Here is a 22,378-nt window from a genome sequence, read left to right on the forward strand (position 1 = left end):
TGGATGTGTCGAAAGTGCGTTCGTGGGTGCGACAGTTTAATGAAGGCAGAACATCATGTGACAACAAACCGAAACAACCTCGGGCTCGCACAAGCCGGTCTGACGACATGATCGAGAAAGTGGAGAGAATTGTTTTGGGGGATCGCCGAATGACTGTTGAACAGATCGCTTCCAGAGTTGGCATTTCTGTGGGTTCTGTGCTCACAATCCTGCATGACGACCTGAAAATGCGAAAAGTGTCATCCAGGTGGGTGCCACGAATGCTGACGGACGACCACATGGCTGCTCGTGTGGCATGTTGCCAAGCAATGTTGACGCGCAACGACAGCATGAATGGGACTTTCTTTTCATCGGTTGTGACAATGGATGAGACATGGATGCCATTTTTCAATCCAGAAACAAAGCGCCAGTCAGCTCAATGGAAGCACACAGATTCACCGCCACCAAAAAAATGTCGGGTAACCGCCAGTGCTGAAGAAATGATGGTGTCCATGTTCTGGGACAGCGAGGGCGTAATCCTTACCCATTGCGTTCCAAAGGGCACTACGGTAACAGGTGCATCCTACGAAAATGTTTTGAAGAACAAATTCCTTCCTGCACTGCAACAAAAACGTCCGGGAAGGGCTGCACGTGTGCTGTTTCACCAAGACAACGCACCCGCACATCGAGCTAACGTTACGCAACAGTTTCTTCATGATAGCAACTTTGAAGTGATTCCTCATGCTCCCTACTCACCTGACCTGGCTCCTAGTGACTTTTGGCTTTTTCCAACAATGAAAGACACTCTCCGTGGCCGCACATTCACCAGCTGTGCTGCTATTGCCTCAGCGATTTTCCAGTGGTCAAAACAGACTCCTAAAGAAGCCTTCACCGCTGCCATGGAATCATGACGTCAGCGTTGTGAAAAATGTGTACGTCTGCAGGGTGATTACGTCGAGAAGTAACGCCAGTTTCATCGATTTCGGGTGAGTAGTTAATTAGAAAAAAAATCGGAGGCCTTAGAACTTGAATGCACCTCGTATATTGTGAAAAAACTGCCAACATACCATTTTTAAGAGACCTCTGCAGCATTCTTTCTGATTGTGGAGAACAGGCTATATATATATGTTATTCAATCACATATCACACAGTATAAAGATTGTTCTTCAGTGGTGTAGCTTAGAGGACGAAGTGCCTGTAGAAAGTATATTAAGCTAAAATAAGAAGGAATAACACCATAGAATATGTATATATAGTGAAAAATGAAATAGTGTAAAAACAGGGCAATGTAATGAATTAATTAGTAACTTATGGAGAAATATTTTGCATTTACAGAACCATTTATGTATCATGTGTTGAACTGTTTAAATACAGTAAAGTATTCTCTTTGCATAATCATATCACATCAGTGTAACTGAATGAAATGACACTCTTGTTGAGGGCTTATAATGGGGTGGGCAGGGGTTCACAATCACATCTGGCCATCCAGTGTTTGCTTTTCTAGGCTTTCTCTTAATCTGGTTGTAGCAAATGCCAAGATGGTTGCTTTGAGAAGGATATAGCCAATTTGCTCCTCCATTCTTGTCATTTCCAGGCTTTTGCCTCACCTCTTATGAGCTCATCTTCAATGAGATGATTTTTTTCTGTAACAGGTATTTTGTTTAAACTGATACTGTTTGGAAATAAACTTCTGTGTTACACTCTGGTACGTAGTTTATCAGACTGCTTCTCTATGTTTTTATTGTTTCTTTTGTAGTGTTCATTATGTTATGTATTAAACAGAACATTTCTACTAAACTGTAGATATTTGCAAGGAGTGAAGTTGTCCAAGTTACAAAGATGGATTCGAGCAATTTGGCAATGGTCATGGCTCCCAATTGCTTGCGATGCACTTCAGATGATCCTCGTGTGATTTTTGAAAATGCGCGGAAGGAAATGGCATTCATGAGGACACTTATTCAGAGCCTTGACACAAGCTTTATGGAAGGAGTGTATTAGCTTGCAATGCGAAGGTAATTGTTTACAGTTACATTTCTTAGTCTGTAAATTTTCATAAGCAAAGCTAATTAACTTTCTCCAAATGATTTCTATACATTACCTACATATTGTATAAAGTAAGTTGAAAATTGCAACCAAAATTCTGCAATGTGATAATGAACTGTTTTTTAATTTTTCTTGTTATACATATGCAGTGCATAAAAAAATGTGAAGCACCCGGAAGACATGGTCAGATGTTGATGTAACTTCATACACATACACCCAATTGGCGGGTATGTAAATGATTAGAGTTGCAGTTCTCTGTGACTGCTATGAGGTTCATTCAAATGAAACCTGGTCAGTGCATCTACCTTTGCCTTACACGTAAGGTGGCACCACGTAACTTCGAATATGGTGGCGCCATCTATTGGTAGAGAGACTGACGTATGCGCACTGTTTGATGTTGCATAGCCCCAGTGTGGTTTCACGCTGAAGAGAATGTGGTCACACAAGTTATCATCCACTACCGAACATGCAGGTGATTAAGCAGGAACAAAGAGGACTGACTCGATTTTTGGCGGCAGATGGAGTTGGAGCCCGTGAAATGTATCGACAGTCTGAGTTGTTCATGTGTTGTGGAATGGTACAAACTATTCCTTGAGGGACACGAGTCACTGGAAGACGATGCTCGTCCTGGACAGGCTCACCGTGTCATCACATCGGAAATGGTTGCAGAAGTCTTGGACAACTGCAGAATCACCATGGACAAGATCCATTGGTTACTGGGTATTAGCATGGGCACCACCCACACCATAATGTATCAACACTTAAACTGTCGAAAAATATGTGTGTAGTGGATTCCCCACCAACTGACCGCCGAACAGTGCAGGACGCTAATGTCACTGTCTTTGAGTCATCTGCAACATTATCATGAGGAGGAATACGGCTTTCTGTCACAAATTGTAGCAGGTGACAAAACATGGTGTTACCATTTTGAACCGGAAAGCAAGTGTCAGGGCAAGGAGTGGAAACGTGTGACTTCACCACCACCAAAGAAACCAAAGGCCATGCACACCAGGTCTGGTAAGGTCATGATGTCCTTCTTTTTTTTTACTACAAGGGCCCACTGCTTGTCGAGTTCCTGGAACAGGGAATCGCCATCAATGCCCAGCATTATCAAGCCACTTTACAGAACCTTAGATGACCCATCAAGTCGAAACACCAAGGCATGTCGTCCAATGGCGTTACCCTCCTGCATGATAATACCCATCCACGTACGGCCAATGCAGTGAAGACAACATTGCAGCAGTTTTGGGTGGAAATGCTGGAACATCCTCCATACAGTTCCGATCTTTTGCCGTATAACTTTCATGTGTTTGGACCTGTGAAACAAGCTATTCACGGACATCGATTCGCAACGGACAAGGAAGTGTATGACTGGGCCCAGGCTTGGATCCAACAGCAGCCTACTAGCTTCATCAATGATGGAATTGACCGGCTAGTGTTGCAATGGTATAAATGTGCCAACAGTTTTGGTGACTATTTTTGAATATGTGTACTGTGTATAACTACATTTTTGACTTAATAAAATCATTACCGTCACTTTACACTAGTGACCGGGTTTCATTTTAATGCCGCTTTTAGAATGGCCACCAGAATACATTAACATTGTTCGTGTTTGGTGGGTCTCCATTTATCTAGCTGATTGATTGTGCAATATCCGGAATTGTGAGACATTTGGATTTGACAGTGCCCCGATGTTGCCTGCATGGGAACGCAAGGGTACTCACACTCGTGGTCAAGGTTTTGGTTGACCATGTCTGACCACCACAATGGAGGATCACCGTATTGTGTAAAAAGCACATCATAACCCCTACAAATCTGCTCCTACCATCCATCCAAGAACAATTAATGGACTCCTAGCAACATTCTGTGTCATACCACACCATTGATTGGGTACTAGCAGCATCCAGACTGGGGATTTACCATCCCCTGTGTAGGATACCATTAACACCACAACACAAATGTTTGCGTATGGAGTGGTGTGATGACCTGGAAGCATGGACTGCTCATCAATGATGTCACATTGTGCAAGATCCCCAGATCTGTCCCCTATAGAAAATTTGTGGGACCAGCTTGGACATCAACTCCATCCCAGTACCAGTACCCTTGATATCAAGGACCAGTTGCAACAGTTGTGGGCCATTTTGCCTCAGGAGAGGGTCTAATGGCTTTATGATACCATTCTTAACTAAATCAGTGCATACATCTAAGCTAGATAGGGTGCAACATCATTCTAATAAGTGGGCTCATACTGCCATGTTCTTTTGTAGATTTGGCTGATTTTCTAATCACAGTAATAACATGACATACCCTGTCTATCTGTGAAGTTTCATTTCATTTCCGCCTCCCAATATACATAGTAGGAAAGAATTGTTTGAATTCCAGTGGAGATGGTGGACCACAATATGGTGCCGTCGTAATGCTGCTACACTATCTGATCAAAACTATCTGTACGCCCCTATGTAATGTAGAACTGACCACTAGAAGTCGTGAGAGATGGACCAACTAGTATAAAAGGAGGCAGGGAGAGTATTGCATTGCCAGCAGAGGGGCAGTTACAGCAAAATGTGTCAGTCAGTACAGCTCAGTGACTTCAAACATGGATTAGCCCTTGGACATCACCAGAGTAACAGATCCACGTGGGACATTTCATCCCTTCTAAAACTGTCCAAGTTGACTGTTTGTGATGTGATTGTGAAGAGGAAACATTAAGGAAAAACGCCAGCTGTGCAGAGACCAGACGGACCTCATATACCGAGGGATAGGGACCATCAGCAGTTGTGGAGAGTGGCTATCAAAAATCACATGAAATCAGCAGAAGGAATCACTTGTAAATTCCAAAGTGCTAGCAGCAGTTCAGCTAGCATGGTGACTGTGTGTAAGGAGTTAAAAAGAATGGGGTGCAATGGTCGAGCAGCTTGTTATTTGAAGCCACACATTTTTGTAGTCATTACTAGGCATTTCTTGAGGTAGGGCAAAGAGCAACACCACTGGACAGTTAATGACTGCAAACAAGTGGTTTGGAGTGATCAATCAATTTATACCCAGTGGCAGTATTTGGGTTTGGTGTATGCCTGGAGAATGTTACCTGCCATCATGTGTAGTGCGAAGAGTGAAGTACAAAGGATTTGTTGTTATGGTATGGGAGTGTTTTTAATGGTTGGGATGTGATCCCCTTACTACGCATGAAGAACACTCGCGTACAGCAGAGGGACAGTTCTGAGACGTTAATTTTTTGTAACAGCATGCAAATGCACCCTGACATAAAGCGGCATATGTGACACATTGGTTTGTGGACAATAACATCCCTGAAATGGACTAGCCTGCCCAGTATCCTGACATGAACCTGCTATATTTTGTTACTAGTGCACGTAAGAGTGAGTGCACAGAATGTAGTGCCACCGCACTTGTGTACTTAAATCAGCCTCCAACAGTATCAGCACAGGCTGGCCACTAGAAGCCACCTGTAAGAAGTGCGCACATGGCACAGTCTCCACCCTCACTACGTTCTTTTAGTTTGTACTGCTCATATCAGTTGTTCTATGTGTCACTTATGTTGCACCTTCTGTATGATTCTTTTGTCTTGTTATGTGTGGAGTTGAGAGAGGCATATTTCCATTATTGTTCAGAGATTTATGAATAAAGCCACATTTCTGTTATTTGGATCGGTTTTGTGTATCACTTGGTTACTATGGAACCCAATGAAACACTTGTGGTATGTATACTTGTTTTGCAAATCAAACTGCCTTTTTCTGCTGCTATTTATTTTATTTAATCAATACGCATTTCGCCTTCTACTGTTTTAAGGCATCATCAGTGGGATCTATAGTGATACAGTTTTGTTAGTTATAGATTATCAAACAGTTCACTTCATGATTTTTTGTAAAAAATGTAGTTACGATTTGCTGATCTGCGTTTCCTCACATCAGCAAACCGTAAGTAATTACATTTTTTACAAAAAATCGCAAAGTGAACTGTTTGATAATCTATAACTAACAAAACTGTATCATTATAGATCCCACTGATGATGCCTTAAAACAGTAGAAGGTGAAACGCGTATTGATTAAATAAAATAAATAGCAGCAGGAAAAAGCAGTTTGATTTGCAAAACAAGTATTTATATGCTTGCTGCGGAGGATGGCCACACAAACAAACTTGTTACTTTTGGTATGAGTTAGAATGTCAGCTTCACTCCAGACTCCCATGTCAAACGCCACCTACCTTCTCTCTTTTTGGCTCTTAAGGAAAAATGGGCTGCAAATTCCTCCAGACATTGAGACACCTCACTGAAAATGTTCCCAGCAGAGTTCAAGCCGTTGTAAAGGCAAAGGGTGGACACACCCTACATTAATGTCCACTAATAGGGGTCCAGATACTTTTGATAAGATGATGTATGTTTTAAGTCCATTTGATCCTCAGCCACTTACATAGGACATGACGACAGGAATGTCCAGTGAATAAAGCGACACTAGATATTTGAATAGATATATATTTTAACAACTAGACTGAAGTGGTGCTCAGCTTGCAATTTGACATTACATTTGTTAAAATATAGTAGCCCAGGTCAGTAACTTGCATAGTTTCAAATTTAGAGTAATATAGTTCTATGAGTGGCAACATTAACACAGGTTCTTCGCATTCACATTCACATTGATACTGCCCGATTGTAAGTAGCTAATTGACTATTGCTGATTAACTGAGACTAATTAACAGTGAATGAGACTAACAGTGACTGCCCCCATGTGCTGACTGCCTGTGACTGACCGCAACTTGGTGCTTTGGGGTAAATAACAATGACTCTTTGTGACCATGTTTCACAACAACTGGTTGCAGCACTCTTCGCTATGACTATTTATAGACTTTTGTAGGAAATTATCTTCAAATTATTTACAGAATATTAAAATAACCCATCATTTGAATACTTCTATAACTGGAAGTTACTTTGTTTAACTATTGTATCAGTGTTGTTTAGTGAATTTTTGTATTGAGTTCCACAGGTGCACAGAGTTCTCACATTTTTTAAATGAAAGCTTGGCAAAATTATTCCTAAAACAAAATTTTGTACTACGAATATTTCATGACTTTTATGGATACATACATGCATGTGAAGCACAAGCCGTAGAGCCATTCGTTACACTCTCTTTTTCTGTACTGCAGTTCCCGCCTCCTCCTGTTCCATTCCCCCACTCACTCTGTCTCTGCAGGCTCTTGCCTATGTCTTATCATGGAATATTCCCATAACCACTTACATAACTTTCTGTCTTTCATAACTTCTTTTGGTCACCACCCAGGTTTTCCATTGTGTCCCAAATTTCCCCGAAGTGTGAATTGTACAGAGAACAGCATCTACCATGATACATGGGTATCTGGTCATGTGCAACCATCCTTCATCCAGTTCTGGGCAAAGGACCTTCCAGACCCAAAACCTAATGCAGTAGCCAGCAGGTTGTTGGTCACATTACCATGCACAGTCTTGGACATAAAACTTGGCTGACAGCCTGCCACTGCAGAGACTAAGTCTGAATCATTCACCTAAGGTGGCCAATAAAACTGGTTGTCCCTCAGAATTCTAAGTCTGGCCATATGCACAATTTGACAACACTGCAGGTTGCAGAAGTGTCTGGAAAAGTGTTAGCTTCTTATCAATTTCTTACAATGCTGTATGAGCTCATAGTCTAGTGGTAAACATCGCACAGTTAGGCAAGAATTCACGAGTTTGAGTCCACACATTCCTCTATTTTTTTAAACACATGCCAACTGCCTGCTAAAGTTACCAGTCTGATGGAACTTCCAAAGTAATATGCTTCACTTTCTAACCCACCAGTAATAGCAAAATCTTTCAGAAACAATTCCACAAAACAGTTTGTAGCTGTGTCAAGATCAGAGCAGTTCACACTTGACAGTTTTCTCACACTACACTGGCCATTGACTATCAGCCGCACGCCACCTGTTGCCTGATGTCAGGCTCCGTCCGACCAAGTGACCACAGTGTGTCAAGATGAGTGCATTTATGAACTATCATTTCCTTATTCGTCTGCCCCCGGAAGCTGAGTGCTCAGCGCGACAGGCTGTCAATTCTAAGGGCCCGGGTTCGATTCCCGGCTGGGTCGGAGATTTTCTCCACTCAGGGACTGGGTGTTGTGTTGTCCTAATCATCATCATTTCATCCCCATCGACGTGCAAGTCGTCGAAGTGGCGTGAAATCGAAAGACTTGCACCAGGCGAGCGGTCTACCCGATGGGAGGCCCTCGTCACACGCCATTATTATTATTATTATTATTATTATTATTATTATTTCCTTATTCGAAATTCTAGTACTTATCTTGCAGTTATTGGAATTTGCATATTTGAAACTTATTCATAAGTTCTTTATGTGTTGAAAAATAAAATCGCAAGTGGAAAAGAGTGTTAACATTTGTGACATATCATTAGCTTTCAGTTTAATAGAGATGTGAAGGCAGCAGTGGCAGCTTGAATCCTTTTTATTGTATGTGCAAAACATATCAGAAAATGGTTTTTTTTGTTTGAAGAAAGGTCATTTTGAAATGATTGATTTTCCAGATTAAGGAAGTCTCAATAACTGACATTTGTGGAACTGCAACCATTTAACCGTATTGTGACAATTTTATTCCATAGGTAAGATTCAGAAGTTGGGTGTAGAAGTTCTGCATGCTCTAATTCAAAGCAACAAAACTCAAAGGGGTATCAGTTGCTGTGGCTGTGCTTGAACATCAGTTCACTCACTAAGCATTCCTATGCAGTATTGTTGCTGTTGACAAGTTATGATGCCTTTAAGGTATGTCCACATGATGCCTCTTTCATCGTGCACAGTCGCAGATGCATGGGAATAAAAGGGAATGTACAAGAATTTGTGGAAAGAACGGGTGTATTCGTGGGCATTCTCATGTCCACACATTGCCTCATTGCACAAGCAGTCTGCTGTGGATCCACTTCTGTGCCTAGGAGCTTGAGTTGTGTTCATTGTGATGAAAAGGTGACAGAAAAAGAAAATACAAAAGTAACTGTAGGTAAAGAAGTATGTAAACAGTAGAGATACAAGAAATACAAAGTGATGACAATGTTTTGTCTGCAGATATCAGGAGGAGGTTACAACGAGATTTTAGATTTTCTACTTGGGAAACTGTAGTAATGAGGCTGGCAATAAAACTTTGTTAGCTAGTAAATGGCAACTTATATACTCATTTGAATTATTTATTCCTCATTTCAAAACAAAGCACTTCAATTGTATCAAATTTGTAACTTGTAATGCAGAATAATTGTAGTTTATTATTTGGTTGTTTTATACATCTGTTCACTGTAGGAAATGCCTAAGCTTGTAATTATTAGCATATTTTGTTCCTGTATAGTTTTACAATTTGTATCTATTAGCATATATAAGTACTGTTATCATGTATAATTATGACATGTTCCATATCCATGGAATTCTCTTGTATGCTGGATCAACCGAACACTAATTCATAAATAAAAACAGAAGTGATTATTGCTGAAACTGAGAAATACTTAAGGAAGGCTCTTACTCATTATGTGAAGATTAGTTAACTTTCAATGCATCATTTGTATTTAATCATGAAATATGATATGTAGATTAACATCCTCAGACTTGACAAATTTGGGACTTTCATAGATGCCAGAATCCACTAGAATGGAGGTTGTGTTTTTCAGTTTCTTATTTTTTGCATCATCGTGTGCTTCATTTCTATTTTTAGTAGTTTGTTGAGGAGCTACACATACCTCATCATTTCTTTTGTTCAGATGTCAGGTTCCTCAGGTGTGCTTTTAAGTCACCATAACATTAATATTTGTCCACAGTTTTCGTGCACTTTTTTCATAAATTTTTGGCCTTTTCTTCTCAGTTTTCCTACTTCAAAACTTATGGTATCTTATTCTTTACAGAAATATGGTTGGAGACTTTTTATCTAATCCATGATGTTAAGGGCAACACATCTCCAATTTTTATTCAAATAATCTTCAGAAGCAGTATTCCATACAACTTTTCTGTTTTTCTGTAATCATCTCTAAACTTATGTGTGCTTCCTGTGGAGTCAACAGACATTATTGCACATAAATCACTTTACAGCATAATGTCAGAACACTACACAATCAAACACAAATGAGGCCCAAGCTGCCCATTTCCAACTAAAAAGAGAGCAGATTCCCACCGAAGGCAGTTAGCAATGCACATTACGCAAGCCCTCCATTTATAGGAAATTACATATGCACAAATGTGTGTGAATAGCTGCGCTGTTGGAAATTTATGTACATGCGCAAAGTTGGACAAAAAAAGAAAAACATTATGGAGACGAACCTTTATGTTGACTTCTTAGGTACTGTGAAGATAATATTTTTCGTCTGGTGGCTCAAAAAGGGCTCTATGAACTCTTCCCCAGGGGTGTGTCCATCGCGTCTGGTATTGGCTGCCAACTTTTGGTTGTGGTGTAAGAAAATTGACCCACAAAATTGCATCACATGTTGCTATTACATGATAACACATGACACTGATTTCACAAACAAAATCATCCAGGTGTTCATTTGGGAAGTCATTCCTTATGCACTTATTCTTTTAATCTTACACTCTCAAATGTTTATTTTTCCTACTGCCTATTGAACCACCAGTGTTGTTCTGGATGAAAATGCAGTTCAATGTTGTTCTGAATGAAAATGCAGTTCAAACCCAGTTTGACAACATCACTAACTCAGAGCCAGAGCATGGAATCAGTAAACTACCTGAACATTCTCAGACTGTTTTATATAATGTGAAATAATATGTCATCGATGTTTAATTTCTTTCTGATGCTCACTCCTGTGTTCAGTAAACTAAGGGAAAACACTATTAAAATATGCATTGTACTAATACAAATGAAATACAACTTACCATGACAATGTCTATATCTACATTAACGTCCTTTGCAAGCCACTGTACAGTGCGTGTCGGTGTGTCCCTTGTACCACTACTAATCACTTCCCTTCCTTTCTCACTCGCATGCAGAGTGAGGCAAGAACGAACTGTATGTATGCCTCTGTATGAGCCCTAATTTTTCATATCTTATCTTTGTGGTCCTTACACATGATCTTCGAACCTGCCAGTAGCAAATTTAGGAGCCTGTCTGATTGCTGTGATGTTTTCCTTTAAAAGAACAAGATGCAAATTCCAAATGCTTGATCAGTACTAAAGAATAGGTCGCACTAATGTCCTATGTGAAATCTCCTTTAAAGGTGAACCACTCTTTGCAGTAACGCCCAGATATTTAAGCGATGTGACTGTGTCAAGCAGGACACTACTAATGCTATATCCTATCATTATGGTGTTGTTTTTCCTACTCGTCCATGTTAACTTACATTTTGCTACATTTAGAGTTAGCTTCTATTCATCACACCAAGCCATCTTGTACTATCCCATACACCACAACATCATCAGCAAACAGCTGTAGATTGCTGCTAACTGTGGCTGCTAGGTCATTTATGTATTTTGAAAATAATGATGGTGCTATCACACTACCTTGGGGTACTCCTGATGTTACCCTGTTTTCTGGTGATTACTTGCCATTGAGGGCAACATACTGGGTTCTATTACTTAAGATGTCTTTGAGCCACTCACAAAACTTGGGAAACTGTTCCATTTGCTCGTACCTATGTTAACAGTTTGCAGTGGGGCACTGTGCTTTTTGGAAACCTAGGAATATGGAAACTGCTTATTTCCCTTCATCTATAGTTCACAGGATGTCATGTGAGAAAGGGGAAAGCTGAGTTTCATGTGAGCAATGCTTTCTAAAACAGCGCTTATTCGTGTACACAAGCTTTTCGGTGTCTAGGAAATTTATTATATTCGAACTCAGAATATGTTGAAGAACTCTGCAGCAAATATCTGTTAAGGATATTGGTCTGTAATTTTGTGGGTCTGTTCTTTTACCCTTCTTATATATGGATCACTTTCACTTTTTTCAGTCACTTTGGACTTTGTGCTTCGCAAGAGATTTGTGGTAAATGCAGGCTAAGTAAGGGGCCAATGCTGTAGAGTACTCTTTGTGAAACTGAATTGGGATTCCATCCGGACTAGATGACTTAGTTATTTTCAACTCTTTCAGTTGTTTCTCTACATCAGGGATACTTATTATTATGTTGTTCTTACAGGACTCTGTGCGATGGTCAAATGATACGTTTGTACGATTCGAACGATTTCTTAAATGCGAAATTTAAAACTTGGTCTTTCATTTTGCTATCTTTTACAGCCATATCAGACTGGTCAATGAGTGTCTTGGTGGAATAAAGACACTTCAACTGTCAGAATCTTATCAGTAAATTATTGAAGTATTGGTAACAAATTTCCTGAATTTAGTGCCTTCCAGGAAAGTTTTCGTGCTCAAATTATTCTTGGGACTGAGAGCTGGCTGAAACCCAAAGTAGAAAGCTCTGAGGTATTTAGCAAGTCATGTAACATGTATCGAAAGGACAGATAAGATGCAATAGGAGGGGGAGTATTCATTGGAGTGGACAAAAATATTGTCTTTGTTGAGGTTGAAGTTGAATATGACAGTGAAGTTAGCTGGTCGCGTATAACAGGTCTAGGTGAAACCAAGTTAATTGTTGGATGTTTTTACCAGCCACCCAATTTCTCTGTGACAGCTCTAGAGTCATTCAAAGGTTGTCTACAGTCAACAACATGTAAATACCCAGATAATGCAATACTAGTTGGAGGTGACTTTAACCTACTTGGTATAGATTGGGATGTCTATGGATTCATTGCAGGGGATACAGGCAAAGTACTTTTGTATACCTTGTCCAAAACCTGTCTTGAGCAGCTAGTTTGGCAGCCCACAGACAATGGAAATACTTCAGACATAGTAGCTACAAACAGGCTGGATCTTATCAGTGGCATTAGTAAAGAAACAAGGATTAGTGATAATGATGTTATTATAGTGAATATGGCTACAAAAGTTAATAAACCAGTCAAGAAGGCTATCAGAGTTTTTCTGCTAGAAAGAGCAGATAAGCAGTTGTTAGCATCTCACTGAATTGACATCATTTAGTTGCAATATGATGGACACAGAGGAATTATGGGCAAAGCTTTAAACGGATTTTAAATACTGCTCTGGATTAAGGATTGAAAAGAGCCTCTGTGGTTTAACAACTAAATTTAGAAAATGTTTAGGAAACAAAGGCTGTTACACTCTCAGTTCAAAAGAGAACACGCAAGTGACGACAGGGAAAAATTAGTAGAGATTCATGCATCTGTGAAAATATCTATGTGCGAAGCATACAACTATCACTGCCATACCTTATCAAAATATCTGGCTGAGAACACAAGAAAATTAGAGTCCTATGCAAAATCGCTAAGCAGGTCTGTGAAAGTCTGCTTAACTTAAAACAAGCTTGCCTATGTCAGCATGAATTGGTATGGTATTACTCTTTTGGACTTCATAATGGTTGTTGTTTTTGTACTGTCTTGTGTTGTATGCAAGCAGAATGGAAATGTGGGATTCCATAAATAAAATGTTATATTGACAGTTACCAAACATTACCTCAGAAAAGCAGAAATAGACATTATCAGTTGTGCAGTATCATAAGATTTTCACCCTTACACTTTGAAGTACTGCAAGCAACAAGACGACTTTTGATGGAGAAGTATTTTTAAGATTTCCTTATTGATTTTCAATTTGGCTGCTTGTATTGTTCTCATAGAAAGGCTAAAAATTTTGCCTTCAGTGGAACTGCAAGCCAAAGCAGCCTTCACTGTGCAGGATACCAAGTTACTTCAAAGATAGTGAAGAACTGCCTTATTTGACTCTCCCTTACTATCCCAGTGGTGGCTAGAACAGGTAAATAGGGATGTAATTGATGAGATTAGTTGCAATTTCCACATGAAACAGCTTTCCTAGACTTAAAACCATTAATTGATAACCTTATGTCACACTTTAAGTGAAAATCACTCTTGTTAGTCAATGGAAATGTCACGAAAAATCAAGTGAATTTAACAGGATAATACTGTGATAATCAGGAAGTAACATCTGTCAGAGTTGCCAAACTTAATCTACATTATTGTGATATTCAGTTATACTACTAGCAGGAAGAATACCAGCTGAAGAGTTCCTTGATTGGGTTAGGAAGTGACTACAGCTTGCATCTCAAAGATCTAGCTGTTGAGTTCCAGAACATCCAAAGTAAATGTCAGTGATTCTTATTCACATATCTGTGAATGGATTTTGGACAAGAGCCTAGTTACTAATAATAGTCAGATGCACTGACTGCAAAATTAACAACATAAATATGTTGCTCTCACAATTATTTGTATTTTTCTATCTTAAGCTTACTGGAAGCTGATAAGCCCATTCAACAGATGGGACTCACATTTCTGGGGTATTTCAGTGGTTATACTGTAAACATTAAGAGTAGGCTGCATGTATGTAACTGCACAGCTGTAGCCTCCTAACAATGTAGGACATAGTCTACTGGTGTCAGAGCTAGTAAGTGTCCATGCATACAAGGAAGGTGGTACCCAGCTCCATTGGGGCACCGAGACTCTGTGCAGCACTCACTATGTAAGGTGACTGTTGTCTTGCACTCACCATGTAAGGTGAATGTTGCATGGCTGTGTGGTGCTCTTAGAGAGAGTCCTCAGTCCTCAGAGTGGGGAACAACAGAGCAGAGAGTCTGCCATGAAGTGACACATACTTGCTTATGCTATCAGTTGCAAAACACTGCCAGTCTCTCTTAAGATTGGACTGATGACCTTCGCTGTTTAGTCCCCCTTAAACATTCCCCCCCCCCCCCCCCCCCCTCTTAAGATTGGAACTCTCACCATGATGCTTGCCAGTGCAAGTTCCTACCCATGATTACGTCATGACAGGAGGACCAATAGTGTCGATACAGAGAGTTCTTCACACAACAGTAGGTAGTCTGTACTAAAATGGCTGATGATACCTTCCTAACCATCAACTTTCAATACCTCATGGGACACACAGCAGATAAGCTTGGTGAGGTGACAGCATTGAGAAAGGTACAGATTGGCTCCCTCCTGATTAAGACAGTGTACTCTACTCAGTTTCAAGCCTAACTGTCATACACTTCATTGGGTGACATTCCAGTTTATTTTACTTGCTGTTAATATTTAAACATAACGTAGGGCGTTATCTTTCATTGGGACTTGATATTCTAACAAGATGATGAACTATGTGCCAACCTGGAACAACAAGGAGTGCAGTTCATCCACTGTATCCAGAAGAGGCCAAAGGATAGTAGAATTAACACAGGATCATTTATTCTAGTGTTCAAAGGGATCACTGTGCCCTGAAAGGTGAAGATTATGATTTACTGCAGTTATGTCGAGACCTAACGTACAGATCTATACACTGCTTTAACCTAAACTGATGTCAGCTGTCACGGCCAGCACCCCTCCTGCTCACTGTTGTGTTCCATTTATGAGAAAGAGTGGACATTTAAAGAATACAAGACATTTGATCAGTTATACTTTGAAGCTAAATGGTGACAACTCCCCATCCAACTGCATCAAAACCCTCTTGAACTGAGGCAGATTTGACCATTTTATCTTTCTGCTGTCATCAAAGTGGGTCACCCTGCTCCCCCATATTCAGCCAGAGAAACATTCCTCTTCTCCTGTTAGAGGGAACCCCTCTATGGAACCCTTCTCCTGGAACCATGCAGACTAGCAGCCCGATACCAGCCAGTGGCTGAAGAAACTGCAGGCTGTTGGCTGTGGAGCTACCCACTCTTCCTCTGTTCCTGATCTTAAATCAGACAGATTTCCAAAATTTCAAAGACAAGTAGGTGAAGAAATCCAAGATGAAGGTGATTCTGGCAGGCACAATGACCCTGGAACCTATGTTCTTGAACATTTTACCAACACAGGTGGTGGTGAGTAAAGACTCATGGAGGCTTATGGATTACCCCAGTTATACAGTGAAATTGTAATGGTTACTACTGCTGCATCCCTGAACTATGACAGCTATCATTCTATCCTGCACTCTGCATCACCCTACAAGAAAGCCACATTTTTGGTAATCACTATCCTAAGCTCATTTTCTACCAGACTTGACTACAGGAACAGTGCCAATACTGAGAGAGTGTCCAGATGGGTTTGCACATTAGTTCACATGAATGTCTAGTAGTGAATGTGTGCTCCTCCAAACAAAGTTGGAGATGGTGGCTCTGCAAATTCAAATGACTTTTAGCATCACTATTTGAAATATTTACCGACTGTCAGACAGGGAAATATGCCTTCTCATTTGAGTGCAGCGTGTGGCTCTTCCTTGCACACTAATCTTAGACTTTGCTTACCCAGCTTAGTCAGCTTATTACAATGGGCTGTACATAATGATCATTGTGACAGCGAACACTTCCATGTGGTACTGTTGCTCCAATTTCACTACACCCAAACCAACCAGACTATTTAGCATAGCGCAAACTAGTAGACTTAGCTGTCACCCCATCTGGGTCATCACCAATGATGTAGCAATCCATTCCTCTGAGGGCTTTTGTTACTGACCGTCAGTCCCGTGGTGGACTTAGGAAATTGTCATGATAATCTGAGACTGCCAGTGAGCTCCTCAACAGTTCATATGACACTCCTTGGTCAGTCCCATAATCTTTGGATAGCTGTGTACAAGGGCCTTCTTGTTAACTAAATATCAAAAGAAAGAATGCTAGAAACAGTACATCTCCTCCCTGGCAATACATACCCCTTCCTTGCAGGTGTGCATCAAACTTTGTGGGTTAACTGGCAAACTCTGTGGGTTAATTGGCTACCAGCAGCTGATGACTATTCCCAGCCTTCAGCTTCATTGTGGTATTCCCACTGATCCATCTGTCTTTGTGGAACATTTTGTGGTCCACTTTGTGGTGGTATCAACAACCACCGCCTATCCTCCCTCTTTCCAGGCATGTGGTATCAGCAACCACATCTTATCCTTCCTGTTTCCTGCCGTATACTGTATGGTGTTCAGAATCATATAATGAATGCTTTATGGAATAAATCTCTACTTCATGCCATCAACTCTCCATGACATTGCCCCAAATCCTGACTTGATCCAGAATCAAATGATCCAACACCTGAATATGAATCAGAAAACTTGCCTTCTATAGCTTTTAATAGTATGTGGTTCAGAGGTGAATTCCCTCCACAGTTGCAGAATAGCATCATTATCCTGATCATTAAGCCAAGAAAGGACCCAACTTCCATTGATAGTTACTGGCCAATCAGTCTTAATTTTGTGCTGTGGAAGCTATGTGAGAGCATGGTGGCCTAGCAATTGCGTTGGGTTCTTGAGTTGTAGGGCCTTTTATTCACTTATCAATATGGTTTCCAGAAGTGCCATCCCCAACCAAACATCTGGTAAGATTAAAAATGGCAGTCTACTAGCCTTTAGTAAATGCCATCATGTTACTGCAGTTTTCTTTGACTTATATAAAGCATACAGCACTACCTGATGCTGTCATGTCTTGACCACACTCCACAGCTGAGGCTTTGACAGTGCTTACTGACTTTTATGTACAACTTATTGCCCAAACAGATCATTCGTGGTTAGAGTCAGAACACACCTCACCTCTCTACAGTTCCCTAGGACTCTTTATAGCTATGAGTAAATTTGTGGACTCCACAGGATCAACATATACTTCAGTCATCACCAGTACTAGGTCCTTTGTATGGTGTCTCATAGTTGATGGTCGGTGAAGGAAACCCTGGCTTTCATTTCTCCCCTGCCAAAACACAGGTCATGCACCATGATCCACCCAGACCTGGATGTTTTTATAATAAACTGACTGTCCCACATCCATCAGCTCAGATTAAACAGTATGAGTGAACTCAATGCACTCAGATGTCTCTGTCATATTTCGTTGAGTGTGGATCATTTATCACGACTGTGCTTCAGGTGGGCTCTAGTTTTATCACAATTGGTCTATGCATACCAAGAAGATGATTCAATGGCACCATCAGGATTGTGACTGCTTGACTCAACTCATCATTGTGAGCTAAGTCCTGCTACCAGGTCTTGTGACCCACGGCACTCAACCTAGGGTAGAATTTCAAATTGGAATTTGGCTGGAAATCATGTGTAAAGATCATTCTCTCCTCACACTCGAGTGCATCCACTGGATCACTTTATGCACCTTTCCCTGGTGTACATCTAGGCCACCTAGGCCACTAGGTTCAGCTAAACCTATCCCACGCCCCTAAAACTTAGGTTTCTCCAGTTATCCATCAGCACGTTCTTGAGTGCCAAGGTACTGAAACCACCCATACCAATGGTTCTAAAGATACAAGAAGGTTGGGATATGTTTTCATAATCAAACTGATGACTGTTGTCAGGGGCATTAATTTTGTCAAGAAAAAATACTGTGACAAATTTCTGACTTGCAGTGAGTCAATAATCAATCTGCAGGCTATTAATTGATGCTGTCCTCTCTATCTGATAGTGTCCACTATCTATGATACCTTACCTTAGCAACACTGGTTGCTCAGTTGGCTTTTTCTGCACCCAGTTCTCTCCCAATAGGGTAGTGACCTCATGACTGACTCGGGCAGCAGACACAGTGATCTCTAAGCTACAAAAGCATCTGTGACAGGTAGTTGGCACATCACAATTGGAACAGGGAACTGGGGGTGACCCCTCCCTCTGACAAACTGAGTGTCATCAAGGAGACCACTGCTGTGTGGCATTCCTCCTTCCATTCATCTCAGAGGGTGTCCACAATTTTATACTGGCTCCATCTTGGACACACTCATCTGATGTGTGCTTCGTCCTGAGAAATGAGCCCCTGCCCCGAAACCTCCCAATCTAGCTGTGGTGTGTTCCTGATGATGACTCACATGCTAGTGGAGTGTCCCCTTCTTGCAGCATTCCACCAAATGCAGAGCTATAAGGATTCCTTATTCTCGAGACTGGCTGACAAGGGAAGAACAGTTGCACAGGCTATACACTTTCTCTAAGAGAGGGGGTGTTCATTATTGACTGACCCCACAGGGTGTGGAGTGGTTGTGGAAGGGGTGCCTCATGCTTGGTGGACTCTGTGCGGCCCTTACCCCCTGAGTCTGACCTTCCTGGCAGCTCATTTGTTTCCTTTTTTTCTTTTATCTCATTTTATCATCATCTGTGTTTCTGTCTGTGCAGTGGTTATTGTCCCTCCCCATTTTACATGTAATTACTTCTCCTCCACTGATCTAGGAAAGTGTTATGACATCACTGATTTATCTTTGTACTGAGTCATTTGGGGCTGGGGATGGCTTTTGCCACCAATGAGCCTTACAGGCCCTCATCTGCTCCTTGAGCAGCAAGCCAACCCAACCCTACATATACTTCGTATCTTGTGCAACTACTGTATCCCCAGGTATCATCATTGCCCCAAATACCTCAATTTTACTGTTATTACACTCCATGCCAACACAACCAGATGGCCTTGTCCAGTAGCTGGCAACAGTATCCTTTCTGTGTTATTTTGTGAAATGAGAGACTGATGACCTTATAGTTTTGGCCTTTAAGTTCAACACGTGTGTGTGTGGGGGGGGGGGGGGGGGGGGGAGAGAGAGGGGGGGGTTGAGGCACTGAGTCATAGACAGACCCATAGACAGGGAATGTTGCTAGCTATTGGACAAATCCTTCTCTGGAGCTATAGAGTGGATGCATGTACAAACATCCCCTCCTTCCCCCTTCCAACACACACACACACACACACACACACACACACACACACACACACACTGTAATGCTACAGTGTTCCAGTTGGGTACACTATGTGCCAGCATTGGCAGTCAACTGTTGTCAGTCTTGTTTATGTCAATCACTTTGCACCTCAAATATTCAGTGAGTTGTTACCTTCTCTCCTAGAATAATTTATATTCCAATGAAGACTTTCCATTATCATATTTAGGAATGAGATTAAGGAAGTTGATCTATTCCACCATTCTACATTTCCCTGTCTTGTGTACTTTTTGTGCTCTACTGATTCCCATAGTGTTTCTGTTGTCTTTTCTCCTTCACATGACAGCATATTAGATGTACAGTAAAACTGCAGATAATTAACAGTGCAGATGCCAATAAAGGTAATTGTTTCTTTTTCTGTTCTAGGGTAGTGTACTGACTCTTCCTTCTGTTGGGGGATATTTGAAAACGTGAATCTCTTGTACATAAGTGTTGTTATTTTGGTAAGTTGCTATCTGTTGATATCAAAACAGATTTACCGGTGAAACTTTTGCCTTTTAAAGCCTTTAGAAGTGCACAGGTATGCCTATTTGTATTGTGTATTTGTTCATACCAAGTTTTATGGAAAGTCATTGTAAATAAAATATGAAAAATACTATGTTATATGGAAAAGCTTAATTACCAAAGCTTATGAGATAAAATAACTTGTAAAGATTGTGAGAGAATTATAATTATTTATTGTTTTTATTATTTGTCACATTTTTGCCATTTTTAAAATAACCACCATGTAAATTTTTGTACAGAACCATCACTATTAACTTAATTTTTTAAATAATATTTCATATAGATCTTATTGTTATCTATACAGTGTGTTTCCATTTAATGGTATTTTTCTTTATGTCTTGTGTATTGTAATATTTTGACACTTAACTTGAGATATAATAAACAGGTCATTACCAAAATACTTGACAGTAATGCATAATGTATGTTGTTGATTATTCAAATGCATCAAGATCATACATTAAGGCTTTTATTATAGAACACATGTGCCTGTGCTGTTATACCATTCCGCACTAATATATGGGTGCTGTTACAGTAGTATTAGATATTATACTTCGAAAGAGCAGTTAAGAAATTTTAATAACTCCAGCAGTGTATGGCATTAAGTACATTTCATTTTTACTGGTTATATTATGATGTTTCTGGTTTATATACACCATACCCATCCATACTCTGTTAGCCAATTGCCATTGTTGACAATTTTCTGTATCATCAGTATAGAAATTACTTGTGGTTGCCATGAAAAAGAAACTAAAAATACACACTTTCCATGTTTTCTTCTATTACTGAGTAGATGAAACACCTATTGTACTTAGGGATAACAATTCTTTAATTGTGTTGCCATTAACTTGAAAACAGAAATAAAATTTTATTTGTGTGTGTGTGTGTGTGTGTGTGTGTGTGTGTGTGTGTGTGTGTGGGTGGGTGGGTGGGTGGGTGGGTGCGCGCACGTGCTTGTGTGTGCACGCGTGGATGTGCGCGCATGTGTGCATTTAACAAATTTCATGTATGCTTCACATTACGTCATGTGTTATGCTCCTTTTGTATAATCATGACTGTCTACACCAATCTTAACTCATGGCATAATTACTTCAGACTGAATATTGTACAAAGTTTAAATAAACACTTCTTTGTAATGCCATAATTGTGTTTTCATGCTCTTTGTAAATTTTGACATGGTAGTGTAGAACTGAAGCAACGAACTTGTTCTTTGATGTTTGTGTATAATTATTGTCGCAAGTACTACCAGTACTGTTATTATTTTTATCTGTTTACTGCTTATGTTGTCATAGCCTTAGTAGATGCCAAAGATTTTTTTGTAACATTCCAAGTCATTCAGTTAAGTTCTGGGCCTATATTTATTTGTGGAACTGTAAAAGTTTTGTTCCAAATATATTTCAAAAAGTCATGTAGAAATATCATAATTTACTAAATTTAATGTCCACTCCACATCATTAAAACTACTTTTGATTCATCAGTATTATTTCTGTAAATTTATGACCTTCATGAATAATTGTGTGTTGTGTATGAATATACTATAAATGCCATTTTGAAGGGATTTAAAGTGTATAAAAATGTTTCTTATGACCTTAGGGTTGTTCATTTGGTTATTAAATGTACACATGCACTTCAAGCATTAGTGTTGTTAACATTGTACTTGGTGATTTTAAGTATGTTTGATTGTTTTAATTAATGTTTCTTGAGCTGCTTACCTCATATGGAAACATTCATTTGCAGTAAATAAATTTTTGCTGCACTGTTATTCATACCAGAACATTTTCTGTCAGTACATAATTGGCCTATGTGCTCCATCAAATTTTAATTTACTTGTAGTATTCACATTTACTAATGTGAAATACATTTAATAATGTTAATTAGCATTCTTGATGAGTCCTGTTATGTACTGTTGCTTGTTTTCTTATATACTGTTCTGTTGATGGATTTTATAATGTGCCTTACACATTAGTGCATGTGTAATAAGGAAACTGGTATCCTAGCAGTAAATACGTAACAAATATCCAGTTCGCTGTCTGACGGTTGTAATAGTTACCAGCCCACTTGGAGGTAAAGAGATGAAAAAAGAAACAGCAGGCAAAAAATGAATTTGCTCAGGACCACTAACAAAAGGT

At 40.0% G+C, this 22,378-nt stretch overlaps 1 protein-coding gene across 1 annotated transcript in view; it reads left to right on the top strand.

Annotated features, from left to right (window-relative positions):
• Positions 1-21,180, top strand: part of LOC124555083 (filaggrin) — a 359,850-nt gene extending 338,670 nt beyond the window's left edge. The window contains exons 18-19 of the mRNA XM_047128876.1: positions 1,783-1,991; positions 20,115-21,180. Coding sequence (XP_046984832.1) covers positions 1,783-1,977 — 195 coding nt within the window. The 3' untranslated portion in view covers positions 1,978-1,991; positions 20,115-21,180. The remainder of the gene's footprint in view (positions 1-1,782; positions 1,992-20,114) is intronic.
• Positions 21,181-22,378: the final 1,198 nt, after the last annotated feature.

This window comes from Schistocerca americana, chromosome X, assembly GCF_021461395.2.
Source record: "Schistocerca americana isolate TAMUIC-IGC-003095 chromosome X, iqSchAmer2.1, whole genome shotgun sequence".
Taxonomy (NCBI): domain Eukaryota; kingdom Metazoa; phylum Arthropoda; class Insecta; order Orthoptera; family Acrididae; genus Schistocerca; species Schistocerca americana.